The sequence below is a fragment of the Gouania willdenowi genome, chromosome 7, assembly GCF_900634775.1.
Source record: "Gouania willdenowi chromosome 7, fGouWil2.1, whole genome shotgun sequence".
NCBI lineage: Eukaryota > Metazoa > Chordata > Actinopteri > Blenniiformes > Gobiesocidae > Gouania > Gouania willdenowi.
This window is the reverse complement of record NC_041050.1, coordinates 24,736,790-24,757,549: the sequence shown is the minus strand read 5'-3', so window position 1 is coordinate 24,757,549 and position 20,760 is coordinate 24,736,790. Positions and strand designations below refer to the sequence as shown.

At 43.2% G+C, this 20,760-nt stretch overlaps 1 protein-coding gene across 1 annotated transcript in view; it reads right to left on the bottom strand.

Moving 5' to 3' along the window:
• Positions 1-12,996: 12,996 nt before the first annotated feature.
• The window catches only part of LOC114467000 (tumor necrosis factor receptor superfamily member 14-like), a 12,680-nt gene continuing 4,916 nt past the window's right edge, over positions 12,997-20,760 (bottom strand). The window contains exons 3-7 of the mRNA XM_028452942.1: positions 19,193-19,318; positions 17,236-17,394; positions 14,177-14,264; positions 13,866-14,098; positions 12,997-13,246 (exon numbers count right to left, since the gene is read on the bottom strand). Coding sequence (XP_028308743.1) covers positions 13,897-14,098; positions 14,177-14,264; positions 17,236-17,394; positions 19,193-19,318 — 575 coding nt within the window. The 3' untranslated portion in view covers positions 12,997-13,246; positions 13,866-13,896. The remainder of the gene's footprint in view (positions 13,247-13,865; positions 14,099-14,176; positions 14,265-17,235; positions 17,395-19,192; positions 19,319-20,760) is intronic.

Sequence of the window (20,760 nt, the reverse complement as noted above, 5' to 3'; positions counted from 1 at the left end):
GAGGGGCGGAGCTGTCAACTGATCACCACCTGGTGGTGAGTTGGCTCCGATGGCGGGGGAAGATGCCGGTTAGACCCGGCAGACCCAAACGTATAGTGAGGGTCTGCTGGGAACGCCTGGCAGAGTCTCCCGTCAGAAGGAGCTTCAACTCCCACCTCCGGGAAAACTTCAACCATGTCTCGGAGGAGGCGGGGGACATTGAGTCCGAGTGGGCCATGTTCCGTGCCTCTGTTGCTGAGGCGGCTGATCGGTGCTGTGGCCGCAAGGTAGTCGGTGCCTGTCGTGGCGGCAATACCCGAACCCGTTGGTGGACACCGGGGGTGAGGGATGCCGTCAAGCTGAAGAAGGAGTCCTACCGGGCCTTTTTGGCCTGTGGGACTCCGGAGGCAGCAGACAGGTACCGACGGGCCAAGCGGAGTGCAGCCACGGCGGTCGCTGAGGCAAAAGCCCGGACATGGGAGGAGTTTGGTGAGGCCATGGAGAACGACTTCCGGACGGCTTCGAAGAGATTCTGGACCACTATCCGGCGTCTCAGGAGGGGGAAGCAGTGCACCGTCAAAACACTATGTATGGTGCGGATGGTGCGCTGCTGACCTCGACTCGAGACGTTGTGGATCAGTGGGGGGAATACTTCGAAGACCTCCTCAATCCCACCGACACGCCTTCCAATCAGGAAGCAGGGCCCAGGGACCCGAGAGTGGGATCTCCTATCTCTGGGGCTGAAGTTGCCGAGGTGGTTAAAAAGCTCCTCGGTGGCAGGGCTCCGGGGGTGGATGAGATCCGCCCGGAGTTCCTCAAGGCCCTGGATGTTGTGGGGCTGTCATGGCTGACACGACTCTGCAACATCGCGTGGACATCGGGAGCAGTGCCTCTGGATTGGCAGACCGGGGTGGTGGTCCCCCTTTTTAAGAAGGGGGACCGGAGGGTGTGTTCCAATTATAGAGGGATCACACTCCTCAGCCTCCCCGGTAAGGTCTATTCAGGGGTACTGGAGAGGAGGGTCCGCCGGATAGTTGAACCTCGGATTCAGGAGGAGCAATGTGGTTTTCGTCCTGGCCGTGGAACTGTGGACCAGCTCTATACCCTCAGCAGGGTCCTTGAGGGGTCATGGGAATTTGCCCAACCAGTCCACATGTGTTTTGTGGACCTGGAAAAGGCATTTGACCGTGTCCCTCGGGGATTCCTGTGGGGGGTCCTCCGGGAGTATGGGGTATCGAACCTCCTGATAGGAGCTGTTCGTTCCCTGTATGACCGGAGTCAGAGTCTGGTCCGCATTGCCGGCAGTAAGTCGAAATCGTTTCCGGTGAGGGTTGGACTCCGCCAGGGCTGCCCTTTGTCACCGATTCTGTTCATAACTTTTATGGACAGAATTTCTAGGCGCAGTCATGGCGTTGAGGGGGTCCGGTTCGGAGGCCTCAGTATTGCATCACTGCTTTTTGCAGATGATGTGGTCCTGTTGGCTCCAACATACCGTGACCTTCAACTCTCACTGGATCGGTTCGCAGCCGAGTGTGCAGCGGCCGGAATGAGAATCAGCACCTCCAAATCCGAGTCCATGGTTCTCGACCGGAAAAAGGTGGAGTGCCTTCTCCGGGTTGGAGATGAGGTTCTGCCCCAGGTGAAGGAGTTCAAGTACCTCGGGGTCTTGTTCACGAGTGAGGGAAGGATGGAGCGAGAGATCGACAGGCGGATTGGTGCGGCGTCTGCAGTGATGCAGAGTCTGCACCAGTCCGTCATTGTGAAAAGGGAGCTGAGCCAAAAAGCAAAGCTCTCGATTTACAGGTCGGTCTACGTTCCAACCCTCACCTATGGTCATGAACTTTGGGTCATGACCGAAAGAACAAGATCACGGGTACAAGCGGCCGAAATGAGTTTCCTCCGTAGGGTGACTGGGCTCTCCCTCAGAGATAGGGTGAGAAGCTCAGTCATTCGGGAGGGGCTCAAAGTAGAGTCGCTGCTCCTCCGCATCGAGAAGAGCCAGATGAGGTGGCTCGGGCACCTAATTAGGATGCCCCCTGAACGCCTCCCTAGTGAGGCGTTCTCCCTAGTGAGGCGTTCAGGGCACGTCCCTCCGGAAGGAGGCCCCGGGGAAGACCCAGGACACGCTGGAGAGACTTTGTCACTCGGCTGGCCTGGGAACGTCTCGGGATCCCCCCGGAAGAGCTGGAGGAAGTGGCCGGAGAGAGGGAAGTCTGGGCCTCCCTGCTGGGGATGCTGCCCCCGCGACCCGGAAACGGCTAAGCGGGAGAAGATGGATGGATGGATGGATCTCACACTGTGCAATAAAATAGTTACAAGTAGAAATCTGTCCAATAGTGCTGTGGCTAAATTTAAAGGGGACATATCATGCTAAATCCACTTTTTTTAGCCCTTAAATGCATTTTGTTGTATATTTAGAGTGCTTAGAAGTACAGAAAAAATCTAATTAGTCTCTTCAGGTGCTCCGTAGATATCTTTATATTCTGTTTTGCTCATATTTTTCAATCTGTTTCGATTTTTCTATTCTCTATTACGTTTTTTGAACTATTACATCACAGTATTTGCAGCGGAACTGCCAACTTAGTACATCAACTCCAGGTCCAACACTTCGAGCAATCCGCCATTTTTATTTCTCGCTTTTATTTTGTAGCTCAAGGATGCCGAAGTTATGAGAGGATAAGTCAAAATGTTTGGTTGTTGGATGTCGTAACCCACACGCTTCATTACAACGTCTCCCAGCATCAGAACCTTTTCAAAGTGCCTGGTTGAGTTTTATTTTTCACGGAAATGTACCCACATCTGTGGGTAAGGTCATTTTTGTGTGCACGAAGCACTTCAAGGATGACTGCTTCTGCAACCTCCGCCAGTATAAAGAAGGATTTGCCGAAAGACTTTGTCTGATTGAGGGGTCAGTTCCTTCTATTTTTGGAGACGACGAACAGAGCACTTCGGTAAGCTGTAGATAACGTTAAAAAGTGTGATAATAAGACGTCCCTGTCATTGTTCCTTGATGATATGGCCTATGTGATTTAATTTAAGTCTAAAGTTTTCATTAGTCATTTCATTTTGCCGTTTTTGTCTTTGAAAAGACTATTAAAATGCATTTCGTGACGTTAGCTTGGCGCTAGCGTTAGCTCGGGTGCTTGTGTTAGCTCACTTGTTAGGGTTCTGCAGGTTCATCATCTTCATTTTCATCTCGCTCCGCTGGGTCCGACTCTGGCTCGAACATGTAAAGCTGGATGGACAAGTCTTCTGTTGTTGACATTTTGTAAATAACCTCTGAATAAAAAGTTTATGCGCTGCTACATAGCCATATCTCTTCTATCAAACTACAAAAATGGCCGAGCAGGGTGGAGTTGAACCGAGTGTCACCTAAAGAGGGGGCGGGGTATGGAGTGTCTCATTTGCATTTAAAGAGACCGCACCAAAACGAGTTGCTCTCAGAAGCACATCAGAAAAGGGGTAGAAAAGGGGCCTGTGGAGCTATAATAATGAGGAATTCAGACCCAAGCATTGCAGTTCCGCTTTATATAGACCAGTGTTTTTCAACCACTGTGCCGCGGCACACTAGTGTGCCGCGAGAGATCGTCAGGTGTGCCGTGGGAAATTATCCAATTTCACCTAATTGGTCTAAAAAAAAAATTTTGAAAACATATTAATTATTATCTGCAAATAATATACCATTGTCGAGTGTCCGTGCTGCAGTAGTGACTAAAGGTGCGTGCACACCGAACGCGACGGAAGCGATGCCGTTGCCTTAAATCGTCCCTGATCGGTAGTTCGCACATAGTGGTGCTTTTTTGTCAGTCCATCATTTCATCGCTCCAGCGACGCGATCACTAGGGAGCTGTGTGTGTGTGTGTGTGTGTGTGTGTGTGTGTGTGTGTGTGTGTGTGGCCCCGGTAACAGGGTAGAGACAGAGAGAGAGAGAGTGTTGATGACGTCTTTTTTTTTCCTTCTTGCTCCGCTTCTACGGTTAAATGATCAACTTAACGGAGATATTAAAGAATGACTTCACTCAGAATGTGTTTGATCAGTAGTTACTGTGGTTTTAAAGAAATTTACCGCTTTAATTTTGAACCTGATACTTTGAGGAAGTAGAACAGCCTCTGCTGCAGCCGTCAGCACTGCAGCACTGAAGCGGGAGCGGGAGGGAGGGGCTGCTGCCTCCGCTCTACAGACAGTGGAGGACGGGAGATATCGCTTCACGTCGCTTAAAAAGTTAAAATTTTTCAACTTTGATCATGCAAGTCGCGTCGCTGAGGGGGGGATAAATTGACGTTGCGTCATTTACATTGATTTTTAATGTAATCAGCTCTTTGTTCATCCAAACAGGCACAGATTTCACACTGAGTGAGTGAAATACACTGAGATTGACATTTTGTACATGTAACTCTTCATATTTCTCAGTGTAGAACAGTGAAATCTTTCCCAAATATTATTGCTTCTGTCATAATAAGCACGATATTTCTGTATTCCTGGTAATTAATAATTTTGGACAGAATTAGAGTTTGCAAAACACTTTGACGTTTTCTACTACCTTTAAGACCACATTGTTGTTTCATTTGTTATGTTCAAGCTGTATTTTTGAAGTGGACATGTTAAGTGCACTTTTTATTTGAAAGAAGAAATACAAATGATGATAAAGTCCTTTATTCTTTGTGTTTATTTGATTCCTATTCAAGACACTTTGATGAGAATGGCTATATTGTTAATATAGGCTACAGAGTATCATTTTTTAACATGTTTGGCTGGTGGTGTGCCTCGTGATTTTTTCAATGAAAAAAATGTGCCTTGGCTCAAAAAAGGTTGAAAAACACTGATATAGACCACAACTGTATGATTTATATGTAAAAAGGAAGGATTTAAAACCATGATATGTCCCCTTTAAAGAGGCAATTCCTGCTGCCTTAAACTCAGTGCACCATCCAATAAATAATAATGATATTAATTATAACCCCTCTCAACTGGATTTGCTTGTCAATAGCTCTGCTAGTCTACTAAAATCCACCTTGGACTCAATTGCCCCATTGAGGGAAAAAACTATTAAACGTCAGAGGAAAGCTCCGTGGTTTAGCTCTGAAACTCACACACTCAAACAAACAACCCGTAAATTAGAGAGAATGTGGCGCTCCAATAAAACAGAGGAGTCACGAATACTCTGGCAAGAAAGCCATTGTAAATACATGACAGCCTTACAACATACTCGATCTACATACTATTCCTCACTAATTGAAGAAAATAAAAATTATCCGAGGTACATTTTCAGCACTGTAGGCTAACACAAAGTCAGAGCTCTATTGAGCCCATGATTCCTCTAGCCCTCAGCAGTGAGGACTTTATGACATTTTTTAACGATAAAATTCATAAGATTAGAGATAAAATTAGCCACTCCCTGCCTTCACCTGGGCCTGCTGTACCATTAAATGTAAATAGGCCTAACCTAAACTGTTTCACACATAAAGGACTTCAGGAACTTAGCTATTATTTCATCCTCCAAACCATCGACCTGCCTTTCAGATCCGATCTCAACTAAGCTGTTAAAAGAAGTTGTTCCCCTGGTCTGCCCATCTTTGTTGGAGACAATAAATATATCTCTATCAATAGGCTACGTGCCACAGTCCTTTAAAGTAGCTGTAATCAAACCCCTTCTCAAAAAACCTACTTTAGCAAACTACAGGCCTATATCTAATCTTCCTTTTATTTCAAAGATTCTTGAGAAAGTTGTGGCGGCTCAGCTCTGTGACTTCCTTCAAAACAACAGCCTGTTCGAGGACTTCCAGTCAGGTTTTAGAGCTCAACACAGCACAGAGACTGCTTTAGTTAAAGTAACTAATGATCTACTCTGGACTTCAGATGAAGGACGACTCTCAGTGCTGGTTTTATTAGATCTTCGTGCAACTTTTGACACTATAGATCACTATATTCTACTAGAGAGATTAGAGGAATTACTTGGAATCACAGGGACTGCCCTAAACTGGTTTAAGTCCTACCTATCTAATAGGTACCAGTTTGTACACGTGAATAATAAGTTTTCTGTGTACACTAAAGTAAGCGACGGGGTTCCTCAGGGCTCTGTGCTAGGTCCAATCCTCTTCTGCATCTATATGCTCCCCCTTGGTAATGTTATGAGAAAATACTCAGTTAACTTTCACTGCTATGCCGATACCCAACTGTATGTATCAATGAAGCCAGGTGAGACAAATCAGCTATCTAAACTTGAGGCCTGTCTAAAGGACATTAGGGCCTGGATGGACCAAAATTTTCTTCTTCTTAACTCAGATAAGACTGAGGTCATTGTACTGGGCCCACGACACCTTAGAGAAACCTATGCTAGCCTAACTGCCCGAGATGGCATTACTCTGGCATGAAGCACAACTGTTAGAAACCTTGGGGTTCTATTTGATCAGGATCCTTCAACTCTCACATAAAACAAACTTCAAGAACTGCCTTCTTTCATCTCCGTAACATTGCTAAAATCAGATCTATCCTGTCTCAGAGCGAGGCCGAAAAGCTAGTCCATGCTTTTGTTACCTCTAGACTGGATTATTGTAATTCTCTTTTAGCAGGCTGCCCAAGCAAGTCGCTTAAGACACTTCAGCTGGTTCAAAATGCTGCAGCACATGTACTGACTAAAACTAGGAGAAGAGATCACATTACTCCTGTATTAGCCTCTCTGCATTGGCTTCCCATAAAATATAGAATAGAATTCAAGATTCTTCTTCTCACTTATAAAGCCCTAAATGGACAGGCACCAGTCTATCTCAAGGAGCTTGTAGTGCCATACAATCCCCCCAGAACACTACGCTCTCAAAATGCTGGCCTACTCGTTGTTCCATTTGTCTCTAGAAGTAGTATAGGAGGAAGAGCTTTCAGTTATCAGGCCCCACTTCTCTGGAACCATCTACCAACCACGGTTCGGGGAGCAAACACCCTCTCTACCTTTAAGGTTAGGCTCAAAACATTCCTCTTTGGTAAAGCTTTTAGTTAGGAAGCAGCTCATAGCTCATAGTTAAGATGCAATAGGCATAGACTGCCGGGGGGGTCTGGCATGCTCGGTTGGAGAGAGGTTGGAGAGGGCGTTAAGAGAGAGGTCATTTAGGCTAGAGAGGGACCGGAGAGGATCCCATTCCTCTCTCTAACACTCCCTCTATGTCTGCTTCTTCCCTTGTGTGTTGCTCCTGTACTCCTTCTGGCTTTTGTCTTGCAGGTCCGTGGGATCCACAGTGTGGAGTTACAGTCTCAACAACTCTGTCTCCACCCTTTCCTCTGCACACACCCAACACAGCATAACGTGGATGGCTGTTCATCATAGGAATGGGATCCACACAAGGTTCCTGCTGCTTAACAGAAGGTTTTCCTTGCCGCCATGATGAATTCATGTTGGGTGTGGGATACATATGTATGTGTATATACGTATATATGCATATGTGTGTATGCATAAAATGAAGAGTCCGTCCTTAAGACTGCTCTACTGTAAAGTGCCTTGAGATACCATTGGTTATGATTTGGCGCTATACAAATAAAAGATTGATTGATTGATTGATTGATTTTAATCATAAAACGTGAAGTGTCCTGTGAACACGCGCTTGTGCTGTTAAGTAGCTCAGTTGACACTATCTCCACGTTGGTGGTCTTCTCCATCACCACCCACCTCTGCACACCTTACACTACTGATTCCACTGATATCCACACTCCACACCTTGTTAACTTTGAGTTCAATTAATTTCCTTTTGTTACATACATTACTGTTCTTAAAGAGTTCATGGTGTGTCTGCTATATTTGTCATGGCTGAAGAGCCAGGTTATGACGGAAGCTGCAGAGTTTTGTTCTTACACTCGGTATTTTCCTTGGTCATATGTATCTGGATGATGATTTGTCCTGTTCCCAAAAATGTTCATCTTCAGGTATTGAATGAAAAATGCACCACACCCTGTGTTATTTTTAAAACATTGGAACCTGGTTTTAACACCCATAGTAAAAACTAGCTAACTAAATCTTGTAGTCCCTGTTATACTATGATAAAAAAAATTTCATGAATAAGATACAGTTTAGTATCTTTAATCAACTAAACTACCTACTAAATAGGTATTCCTCATAATTTGCCCTCTCAAGGGCTGAGTGGAAGTTCTCTGTGCTTTTATTACCCCATGACTTCCACTTGAAGATGAAAAGGAGTCATTGTACGAATAGTGATATTATTCACATGAACTGAGATTATAGGGGAGACAGTGAGTGTAATAATTAAATTCATGTGTCCCATCATTTCCATAACTCTGCCTCATAGAATCATACAGAATGTGGTAGTAACGTATATTGCATCTTTTAATCTAAACTAGTAAACTACACTGACTTCAGGTTGTGAACAAGATTTGTAAATCATATATTCACAGTATAAACTACAACCTCTTGATGGAGTTTCACCTGAAAGATATTCTTTTGTAGAAGTGCACCATTGGGATATAGGAAGAATCATTTATATATATATATTTATACACACACACACACACACTGGGGCAAAAAAGTATTTAGTCAAGCACCAATTGTGCAAGTTCTTCCATTTAAAAAGATGAGCCCTGTAATTTTCATCATAGGTATACCTCAACTATGAGAGACAAAATGAGAATCCAGCAAATCACATTGCAGGATGTTTAATGAATTTATCATATTATGGTGGAAAATAAGTATTTGGTCAATAACAAAAGTTAATCTCAATACTTTGTAATGTACTCTTTGTTGGCAATGACAGAGGTCAAATGTTTTCTGTAAGTCTTCACAAGGTTTTCACACACTGTTGCTGGTATTTTGGCCCATTCCTCCATGCAGATCTCCTCTAGAGCAGTGATGTTTTGGGGCTGTCGCTGGGTAACACGGACTTTCAACTCCCTCCAAAGATTTTGTTATGGGGTTGAGATCTGAAAACTGGCTGGGCCACTCCAGGACCTTGAAATGCTTTTTACGAAGCATCTCTTTTGTTGCCCGTGCAGTGTGTTTGGGATCATTGTTGTGCTGAAAGACCTAGCCGCGTTTCATCTTCAATGCCCTTGCTGATGGAAGGACGTTTTCACTCAAAATCTCATGATACATGGCCCCATTCATTCTTTCCTTTACATGGATTAGTTGTCCTGGTCCCTTTCCAGAGAAACAGCCGCAAAGCATGATGTTTCCACCCCCATGCTTTACAGTCGATATGGTGTTCTTTCTCCTCCAACACGACGAGTTGAGTTTTTACCAAAAAGTTTTATTTTGGTTTCATCTGACCATATGACATTCGCCTCTCCTGGATCATCCAAATGCTCTCTAGCAAACTTCAGACGAGCCCGTAGTCTCTGGCAGCGTAGTGTTACTGATGGTAGCCTTTGTTACTTTGGTCCCAGCTCTCTGCAGGTCATTCACTAGGTCCCCTCATGTGGTTTTGGGATTTTTGCTCATTGTTCTTGTGATCATTTTGACCCCACGGGGTGAGATCTTGCGTGGAGCCCCAGATCAAGGGAGATTATCAGTGGTCTTGTATGTCTTTCATTTTCTAATAATTGCTCCCACAGTTGATTTCTTCACACCAAGCTGCTTACCTATTGCAGATTCAGTCTTCCCAGTCTGGTGCAGGTCTACAATTTTGTTTCTGGTGTCCTTTGACAGCTCTTTGGACTTGGCCATAGTGGAGTTTGGAGTGTGACTTTTTGAGGTTGTGGACAAGTGTCTTTTATATTGATAAAATGTTCAAACAGGTGCCATTAAAACAGGTAATGAGTGGAGGACAGGACCTATGATGAAAATTACAGGCCTCTCTCATCTTTTTAAGTCGGAGTACTTGCACAATTGGTGGCTGACTAAATACTTTTTTGCCCCACTGTTCATGATTCAACTATTTTGTTGCCATGTTTGAGGAAATGTTCTGGAGTGTTGCTGCTGTGGAGGTCTAAGGTGACTGTGAGTACATAGTCTGTGAAAATATCACTTAATCATAATCTGTCATTTATACATTTTAGTATTCATCTCATCTCTGTTCCTCTGCGTCCTATTTTTCAGGATCCCATCATACGTTGTTCATTGTTTGTTGTTATCGTGAATCGAATCGTATCGGGAGTTGAGTGAATCGTTACATCCCTATTCGTCAATGATCATGTCCCACCTCTATTCCTCTCTGTCCTAATTTCAGGATCCCATCATATGTTGTACATTGTTCAGGAGGTTAACTAGACCAAGCAGCTTTTAGGTTACCGCTAAGTACTTTATAGAATAACGGACTGGGAGGATGGTGTAGTCTTAAGTTTATTAAACAAGCACATATACTGTACACCAACAAAACAGTGTATAAGAATAGTCGCAAGAAAGTTTGTCTTCATTCATAGGCTTCATTGTCTTTCAATCAATACCTGGTGGGCCAGTCTCAGCTCAAAATGCCCAGGTCGATTTTTTGTCCTCATTTGGCCCTGCACAAAATGACAGAAATACACACTAAAAACTCTTTGTTCGTTCCTGTATTAATGCTCAGATTGCTCATTATTCTAAATGCCAACATAAACGCTGATCATGTGACCCTCCGAGAAAACAAAACCTTTTTTGTGGCCCCACTATAATAGAAGTTGCCAATGTATTTGTACAAGTTATAAATACTTATTCATTACTTATAGTGTTGTTTGGTGCATGATAAGAGTACATGTACAAAAGCATATAAGCAATAAAAAACAAATAAAAATTTAAATGAAATAACATTTCTTATCCAACATAGAAGAAGTATTCATGTCTGTGATTCAGACGAAAGAAACACACAAACAGCCATTCAGCTAACAGATGGGCGGAACCAGTGTGCGGAAACAACCTATCATATCCCTGGATGTCACCAGTAACAGGCAAACAAGCAATCACTCAGCAGCTGTGTCGTTTGGTTGCAGTGGTTGCCATGTTGGTTTGTTTTCAAGGGAGTAGCATGCAGTGAGCGTAGACTTTGCAGTGAGAAGCCGGTAGGACAGTAGAGGCGGCCGCTATGATGAAAAAGACCCCCTCACTGAAAAAAAAAAAAAAAAAACTCACTGAATCTATGATTCACCTAAATGACCTATTTTGAGTTCAAAAAGGCAAATTTTGCCGAAAGGTGATTGATTTGCACATATGAATATTCGGTTTGATTATCATTTTTAGCAAAAAAAAGAAAAAAAAAAACATTATTTAACCCCATATTTTTAATGCTTTAATTTGTTAATTTTCCTCTCTCTCTCTCAAGTACCCCCTGTAGTGCCATCACGTACCTCCATTTCAAAAAACACTGCTCTGAACCATAAGCTTTGCTATGCCAAACTTGACTATCTTAAGCCTGATATATGCTCCTGTGTCAGGTCAAGGCCGTATACCTGCACGTAGCTCTCTACATCGACATAGACCCCCACACCATAACCTGAGGTGTTCCTCCCAAAAATCCAGACTGCGTATCGAGGCAACGATGGTCCATAAAGGCTGCGATTGGTCCGCTCCAAACCTCAGCCCTGGTCATTGCATTTTCCAGTAAACAACCACCATGTTTAAACTTTTTGCAGTCATAATCCTGAAATAAATAGCATTTTGATATACTTAAAGGGCAGGTATCTTGAAAAAATCACTTTATAATGGTTTTTCTCCGGTGATATACTGTACATCCCTATAGTCTCATTCAGAGGGCCAAAGCTGAAAAAGTTCTGTTTTCACCCTCCCTTGTTATTCCACATTTTGTAAAAAGTCAGCTTCAAACGAGTGAGTTGGATTTTCCTCGGTTGTTAACGTCACCGACCAGAAACTCCTCCTCCTGACAATCCTCTGTCCTCCTACCATGGACATAATACACGCCTCCTACACTACCCTATAAGAATGTGAGCTCCTCCCTCTCAAACTATCTTACAGCTAAAACAAACAGTGTTTTAATATAGAATATGTATTATACTTTATTGCCATATATGTAAATGCAAACTGCACTATTGGTCGCCCAAACTGCACTACTTTTTGTGCTGCTTGTGTCTGCAATCTTTGCGATCGTGTCGGGAGTCACTGTTCGGAGCAACGGCCCCATTGTTTACACCGATCAGCTGTTAGCACTCTGTGCTAATGCTACGTAAGCCTATGCAGCGAGACCCGACATCCCTCGTGAACTGTGGAAATGACGAGGATGTCGTGCGGAGATGTTTTTGGATTCGTGGCTCACAGCGCTAACACCTGACTTGATTGTGGAAGTGAACAGCTTCCAATTTTTACGCAGTGATGGGGCGACAGAGAGCAGTTAGCAGAAAGGAGGGAGTCTGGCTGTATTTGTGAATGATACATGGTGTAATCCGGGGCACATCACTATCAAGGAGCAGTTTTGTAGTAAGGACAATGATGTGTGCGTCCCTGTGGAGGAAGAAGATGTTCAGCCGCTGAGAGGATGAAGGTCCACCTTCACATTATAAAACAGTGTTTGTCTAACTTAAAATCACAATAGCTGCTTAAATATCCATGTGTTTTACTGTAATCTGCAGTTTTTTGGCTGAAAACAATAACAAATAGCAAAAGATAATCGCTAGTGATCAGCTGTTGTGTGTGTGTGTGGTCAGCATCTACCGACAAGCCTTCTCATGAATATGCATAAGTCGGCCGCAAATCAGCCCATTTTTAGAATTGCTATAAAAGTGGCTTTTCAGAGGGCTAAAACTCCAGAAAACAGGCTTGTTTGGGAAAATAAACCCGGTTATTAGAACAAATGGAGATGGGTGAAAAAAAAGCACAATACTGGATCTTTAAAAACACAAAACGTTGTTTACTGTGACCAGAAGATAAACAAGGACTTTTTAATCCTCCTCTGAAACCTCACACAGCCACAACCCTCGAGCGTAATAGCGACCAATTGCATAGCGATGTGTACCCTTGATGCAGAAGTGCTGTTGGCCAACCACTGCGTCACGTTGACGCCGTACCCACGGCACAGGTCCTGATGCAGAAACATATATCAGGCTTTATGGGCAAACCTTGACTTCCCAATATAGGGATGCATTTCAATGGATGATGTATCAAGACTGATTAATCTTATGTACTTTAAAAACGGTTGGCTTTGAACTGTCAAACCAATAACAAATGTTACTCTCCAAAAGTTGTCATACAGATCCTATCTGGCCTAGGCTCACCATGAATACAATTGTTTCCTCCAAATCTTATTCTCATCTTCTTCACTTGACGTTTAATAAATAAAATAAATCAAATCTGCTCTCCACCTCAGCAGTTACAGTAATCACAGCAATAATAGCATCAAATAACCTGGTTAGCTTGTGTCACGGCAAATTTACGGTTGACCTCATTTGGAGACATGATTTATTGCTCTGGTTGAGTGATGGAGTCCAGGCGAGACATTGATGATTTTATAAAAAAGGTTTATTATAAAACTAAGTAAAAAAAAGTACAAAATGGAACAAAAATTAGTGACCGCCCGGGCGGACGATCCAAAGACAGAGTGACACACAGTTCTAACTCCCCACGTATATTCCCCCTCAGTCCCCCTCCCTCCTCCCCCCAGGAGATAAAGAGGACAGGGTGGAGGTGATAGAAGAGGGAGAAAAGAGACGGTTTCTTCTTTGGGTCAAAACAACCAGTTCTCTGGTATCTCCTGAATGTCGTGAGTTTCGGAGGTGTGTGCGTGTATGGTGTTTGTGTGTATGAATGGATGTGTATTGGGTGTGTATGTGTGACTATGTGAGTGTGTGTAGGCATGTGACTGTGTGATGCCTCCGTGTCTGAGAGATAAAATGTGTTTTGGGAAGCTGACCTCGAGAAGAGAGCAGAAAACATGAGACAGCAGAAATGAAAAGTCTCAACTTAAAGCCTATAAAAGAATAAGGTCTATGAGTAAATATGTTAATAAACATAACTAATAATTTTGCCATAACACTTGATTAAAAGTGTGTAAGAAGACTTACGACTCAAATGATCTGTGTCACTGCATTGTCGCATTTCCATCCCCTCACCCTTAAAACATAGTAGATTAGTGGAGCTCCAAGTAACAGCACAATCATAGAGATAACAACTACTGTGGTGATGATAAGATTTGTTGTTGGCTTTATACACTCAGAATCAGCCGAAGTATTTCCTGGTTTTACCAGAAGAAGATCCATGTCTTCACACCTAATTCAACAGAGGAAATAAGTTACAGATAAAACATCCTCTGCTGCTGAATAATATCAGACACAAAGCTTCTCTTACTTTGTGTGTGGTCGACAAGACATAAAAGATCCATCAGAATATGTTCCATTCCCGCAGGTGGAGCACTCAGTGCCTTTAAAGGTGTTTCCTGCAAAAACATGAAACAACTTGAGTGCACAGCAGAAAGTAATATGAAAAGTGTAACAGTATTAAAGCTGGTTAACAGGTAGGGAGCTGCACCTGAGTTGTGTGCAGGGGTGTAGCAACATATTTTGGGCTCTGGGTACAAACCATCCCTGATGCCGACGTTGGCACGATGAATCCATAATACATCTCGCCGATGGAACTTCAGAGCGTTTGCTCATTGGGCAGTCGTCGCGGAGACATCGATTAAAGATGCTCAGCACGAACTCTCTACAGCTTATATTAACCTTTATTTAGCTCGGATCATTAGATTAGTATATCCATAGTCGAGTTTTATTTAAATCTGATAGGAATATGGCAATATCACAACAACAAAAAAAACAATATAGTACCTGTGATGGCCACAGCCACACATTAAAGTTAAGTTACACAGTTATCATTGTTTCTTTGCGTTTCAATTAATGCACTGTCTGTTAATCCTGATTTTCTTTGTTTTTGAGTTACCTGTGGAATGTCTTCCTGGTCTGGAAAAAGATGGTGGAGAGGGCGAAGCTGACTTTTATGCTGAGACCCACGCCCACCGGACCAGACCAAGTCATTGAACTCATAGGGGGATTGGGAGTTGTTTATGTTAGATTTAAGTTAGTATATATCATGTTCTCCCCTGTGTGTGTCTGATGGAATATCCAACTCATATATAAGTCTCCCCTTGTGTGTTAGTTGGGGGTTGTGTGGGTTGTGCTAACACCATGCTGTGGAAGTTCCTTCTTGGGTAAAATAAAACCCAAATTGTTCAACTGCAAACCTGTTTCCTGTTCCTTGGCTACTTGGTCCACGACATTTGGTGGCAGTGGTGGGATCATCCAGTAAAGGACACCAGGTTTTTTTTGCTGCAGTTTTTTTTTCTTCTCTTTTCTCTTCTTCCCACCGTGATTGCATAGTTATGCAGAGAGGTGGGAGAAGTGCAAGAACAGCACACAGAGACAACCAGCCTCAGATGACAGGAACAGAGGCCCTAAATAAGGGTGAGGAAGAAAATGGAGCTACTGGAAGGGTGGACAGCACTGAGGGCGAAGGTAAGGAGCCTTCATTATCCGACCTGGTCTCCTTGTTTCGGGCCCATATGACGCAGCAGGAAGCCCGAGAGGCCAGACAGCTGGAGGGAAATGCCCGACAGGAGCACCGCTCCAGGACACTCCAACACCAGTTCCAACTACTACAGCTGGAAGTACAGGCTCGTACCTCCCCACTCTCAGAGCCTCTGTTAGCAGAGCTTGAACCAGTCAGATCTGGAGCAGCGGTCAGGTGAGCCTGAACAGTCTGTGCCTGAGCATCAGGACATGGCAGCTAATAACTTTCAAATCTCAACCAGTAAGTCGCTGTTTCATGAGCCCAGACTAGAAAGGCTCACAGAGGAAGATGATGTTGAACATTTTTTAATCACCTCCGAACACATTGCACATGCTTGTCGGTGGCAGAAACAGGATTGGGTTTTTCATCTTATTCCTTTGCTCTCTGGCAAAGCTAGGGGAGCATATGTAAATATGGATGTTGATGATTCTCTTGAATATGATAAAGTAAAAATGGCAATTTTGGATAAATATGACATAAATCCAGAGACATATAGATTAAGATTTCGGTCTCTTGAAATACATCCTGATGAAAACCCAAAAGAGCTTTATGCAAGGCTGAAGGAGCTATATGGAAAGTGGATTAACCCCAAAGGTAAAACAACCCATGAAATTGGCGAACTCATCATCTTGGAGCAATACTTCAGAATGCTGTCTCCTGAGTTGCAGGTTTGGATTAAGGAGCGCAATCCGGGGTCTGCAGCTGAGGCTGCCAAGATGGCTGATGTGTTTGTCGCTGCACGGAGGAAAGGTCAGCCATGGAGCTATACAGCATGGGAAAGGAACGACAGTCGCAAATTATTCCCGCAATTTCATCAAGCACCAACCACTGATGTAGGTGGGACCTAACCTGTTTCCTGTTCCTTGGCTACTTGGTCCACGACAGTACCACTAAATAGCTTATTATGTGTGGACAAAATAAAGAGACTCAGTTCATGATCATAAATGTATTTTCAGCAGCATAGCACAAGAGCCCCAGCACAAAAACAACTTCATGAAAGTGATATTTTACAGTTCTACAAAGTGGTGTCACCGATTTGGGGGGGAAAAAAACACAAAATGACGCATTAGGAGAGACCTATGCGTGCTATCTGGGATCTTGCTGGACCTCTACTGTAAGTTATGTACACTTTTTTTTTTTCGCCAAGAAACTATACTTCATCACACCCATTGCTTGTGTTTTATAAATATGTTCTCCTATATTTTCCAGTGCTGCAGCAGAAGCACATACGGGTCGTACCATTTGCACTGTTTTAAAAGGGATGGTAGCTAGGGCCCTGATGCAGCATGAATAATTGTTTTTAGTGTAAAACTGTTCTTAAACAGTTTATTTTCACACAGAGATCTTTTCATTCCAGTATGAATAATCTAAAACATTTTTAAATGCTTCTTCATACTTCGAGACTGACTCAAAAAGCACACAAAATGACAGAAACATGCACAAAAAGACAACAAAAATACTACAGTACATCTCAAAACCACAAAAATACACCAATGGGCTAAAAAAAACAGATAAAATGACAAAAACAAAATGAGTAAAAATTATTAAAAAAAATTACTCCAAAAATACACTTATTACCTGATTGGTCATTACACAGATACATAGAAGTGTTTTTACTCAATTCTAATGTCATGGGAAATACCAGGAACAAACTACCACAAAAAATGGAGTCAAGCCAATCACTGTCCACCTTGTCTGGCAAAAAAGAAACAAAAAATCTCAGTAAGAATGACGCCAACACTAGAATTTTATCTAGCATATAAGCTTACTTTTTAAAGAGTTTGGAATTTATAGCTGAAAAGATAAAAATCAAGCCTTTTTGACACTGGGATTAGAAATTCTACCTTGATGACTGATGTAGTATCCTGGCTGACAGCTGCTGCTGTGTTTCTCTGCTGCTGCACAGCTGCCTTCTGTGAAGTCAATGCAGTGGAATCCATCCATTGGTTCACACACTGAGTCAGACTTTGCTGTACACGCTCTCTTTGTTCTAAGACCAGATCCTGTAAACACATCAATTCAATAAATTATTTGAATCAAATCATTCGATCAAATCAATCATTCGATCACTGCTTCTCAACATGTCGAGCTACTGGATTCACCATCAGCCCCCAACAAGAGTTCATGAAGAACTGAATTCCATTTTACAAAGTTATTTATTGTGGCAGGAACATGTTTGTTGGGTGCATTGAGGAAGGCGCGACTCACAGCCAACCGAAAGAAGTGTACAGTTGGACGGAGGGAAGTACGGTATCAGGAGTAGTACTTGGGTTGTGGACAGGTAGATAAAACCTCAGCGATTGCAGCCTGTGACCTGCCCCGGTCTAAAAAAGACGTGGGGGGTTCTTGGTAATGGTGTGGTACTGACGTTGGTTAGTCCCAAACTTTACGGATCTCACTGTCCCCAGGATCGACCTCAAGTGCAAAGTTCCCTCAGATTCAGTCCATTGGACAGAGCAGTGCCAGTGGGCATTTGACTGAGAAAGAATGACCCTGTGGAGAACCACTTCTCTGCCTGATTGTTCTCTGTTTTTTGTCCTACAGAAAGATGCGTCCAACAGAAGAGTGGGGGCCGTGTTGTCCCAGCGGGTACAGGTATGGGTAGGGATGTATATTGATAAGGATTTATCAATTCCGATGCTTTATCAATTTCTGCTTATCAATCTGTTTTTTATCAATTCTCAAATAGGCTGAAAAACAAGTAGTACATGAGTACAGAAAAGAACAGAACCTGGTTTATTAAAATAAATATCAGATTAATGAATACAAATCTTAATTATTCACTACTGAGAATAAACAATACTCAAATGAGTAAAATGAGTCCACAAGTCAAGTGGCTATTGGCTTAGGATAATAAATTAACCTAATTTTTATCATTATCACACGTTAGTAAGTAAATTTTATTTATATAACACCTTTAATAGATAAAAATCACGGTCCTTTAAGGAAAAAGAAAAAACAATGTTAACACCAAGTCAATAAAAGAGGTTAATTAAAAAGCTTGTCTGTATAAAAGTGTCTTTAGCTTCATTTTAAAAGAGTCAATGGAGTTAGTGCAGCGTAGAGCCAGTGGCAGAGAGTTGTTTAATTTTACCTGCTGTGCTAGTGCTCACACTGGTGCTGCTAAGTGCATCAAAGACACAGCACTGCTTGAGTGCATTGCCGTGTTGTGTGGCCAAATGTTTAGACATATTTGTTGTGTTACTGCCTTTGGCGCACACGTACCTCATGCAGGAATTGCAAGTGACGATCCCCGAGGTGTCGTCTTTTTTTTTTTTTTTAATACATCCAGACTTGAGATATTTTTTTCCATGAAGACATTTCTCCACAGTGCATCGATTAGCATGTAGCTGCTCAGCTCACCTCTACTCTGCAGCAGCTTGTGTGTGACGTAACGTCATCTCAGTGGGGTACATTTGTTTACAGTGGCGGCGCAGCCGGGGATGGATCAATATCAGAATCAGGCGAGAAAGGCCATCATGGGTAGGTAATTCAGGAAGAGACTCTGATGATTGACCACAGGTGTAGTGCATGTGATTAATCACATTTGCTTTATATTCCAGGTAACGGCTGGAACAGGGAAGAGTTACAGACAGTCTGCCTGAGTCAGAGGACTGACACTCATGTAGAGGATTGACACACCGCCAGAGGACAGATACTCTTGCAAAGGACTGACACTCTGCAATTGAGTCTTGCCACACACTCGTGACACAAGGGAAACAAGGCAGAAAATGGTTTTCAGCCTCTGGTCTTCAGCACACACGCAGTATTATTTTTGGCTGAAAGAATATTTTATCTTACCTGGATCACATGTTTTACAGGTGAAGCACTTCTTCAATCCACTGGGATTAGGCAGGAACGTTCCCCTCACACAGGGCAGGCATGAAGTGCTGCTAGACTCTGAACAGTCACTTATAACACGGTTCCCTTTTGGACACAAAACATAATTTAATGCAGTTAAACATTTCAGCACAGGTGGATAAAATACTCGACTTCATTCATCCATCCATCCATTTTATTCTGCTTTATCCGGGGCAGGGTCGCGGAGGCAGCAGTCTCAGCAGAGATGCCCAGACCTCCAGATTCACGCACACCTCCTCCAGACGTTCTGGGAGAACCCCGAGGCGACACCAGGCCAGCTCAGAGACATAGTCCCTCCAGCGTGTCCTGGGCCTTCCACGAGGCATCTTCCCAATAGGACATGCCTGGAACACCTCCGAAGAGAGGTGACCAGTAGGCATCCGAAACAGATGCCCGAGCCACCTCAGCTGGCTCCTTTTGATGTGAAGGAGCAGCGACTCTACTCCAAGGGCTTTTCCACCGGGCAGGAGCTGGAGCTAACTTGGAGCTAGCGCGTGTTTTGGCTCCGAACCATTCTGTTTCCACCAACATAGCTCCAGCTCTCGGAGCCAAAAACCAGAGCTATGCTGGCCCCACATAGCTTTGGGGCTACAGCTCAGCTCTGAAGTGGGCGGGTGGTAGGCGGGGTTATCGACGGTCCTCCAAAAACAAAAAGCAGCCATTTTTTTAATCTGGCGAGCGGCTGGTCACGTTAGCACAAATCCGACAAAAAACATTTAAATGTGGGTCCAAGAAGACAGAGCAGTGGTCAGAGGAGGAGAACATTGTTTCCTGGTACTGTGGGTGTCTGAAGAGGTTCAGGGAAAGTGGGCGGAGCCCCACGGACTGAACAGAACTACACCCACGGAGGAGCTCGTGCTGTAGAACTGTTACTAATTCTGGGAAGCTTTATTTCACCCTGTCATTAGCCTACTACCAATATTAGCTTGCTACATTCCCTCATTCCCTCAGCCATATTATGAACGTTACGTCTAACGTGGTGCAGGCTAGCCAGTTAGCCGCTGGTTAGCTAGGAAACCATAACAATGCTTTAATATTCCTGAAAGCAGCTGCAATATTTCACTGATATTTGTTCAGAACTTATCTTATTGTTACACAATGGTCATGTAATAATTTTACTGAACTACGTGGTAACGTTTCTGCTCATTTCAGAGTTGGATTTAAAGGTTCATCTGTATCTCAGCTCATCTTCATCTCAGAACAAATCCAGTTAGATTCATTCATTCTATGCAAACATCAACATGATCAATATTATTTGTTGGTCCATCCTGAAATATAATTATACACTATTTACTTGAATTTATATTTGTTTATGAATAAATGAAACTATTATTAAGAACTAATATTATTTTCTATTCCTGGACAAAACAAGGCTCATTCTTAATCAAAAAGCATTGCACACTCTTTATTGTACACTTGTTTTACCATATTTGATTTACTCTATAGAAGTTTGGGGAAATACATACATGACAAACATCCAACCATTATTCATAATGCAAAAAAAGATC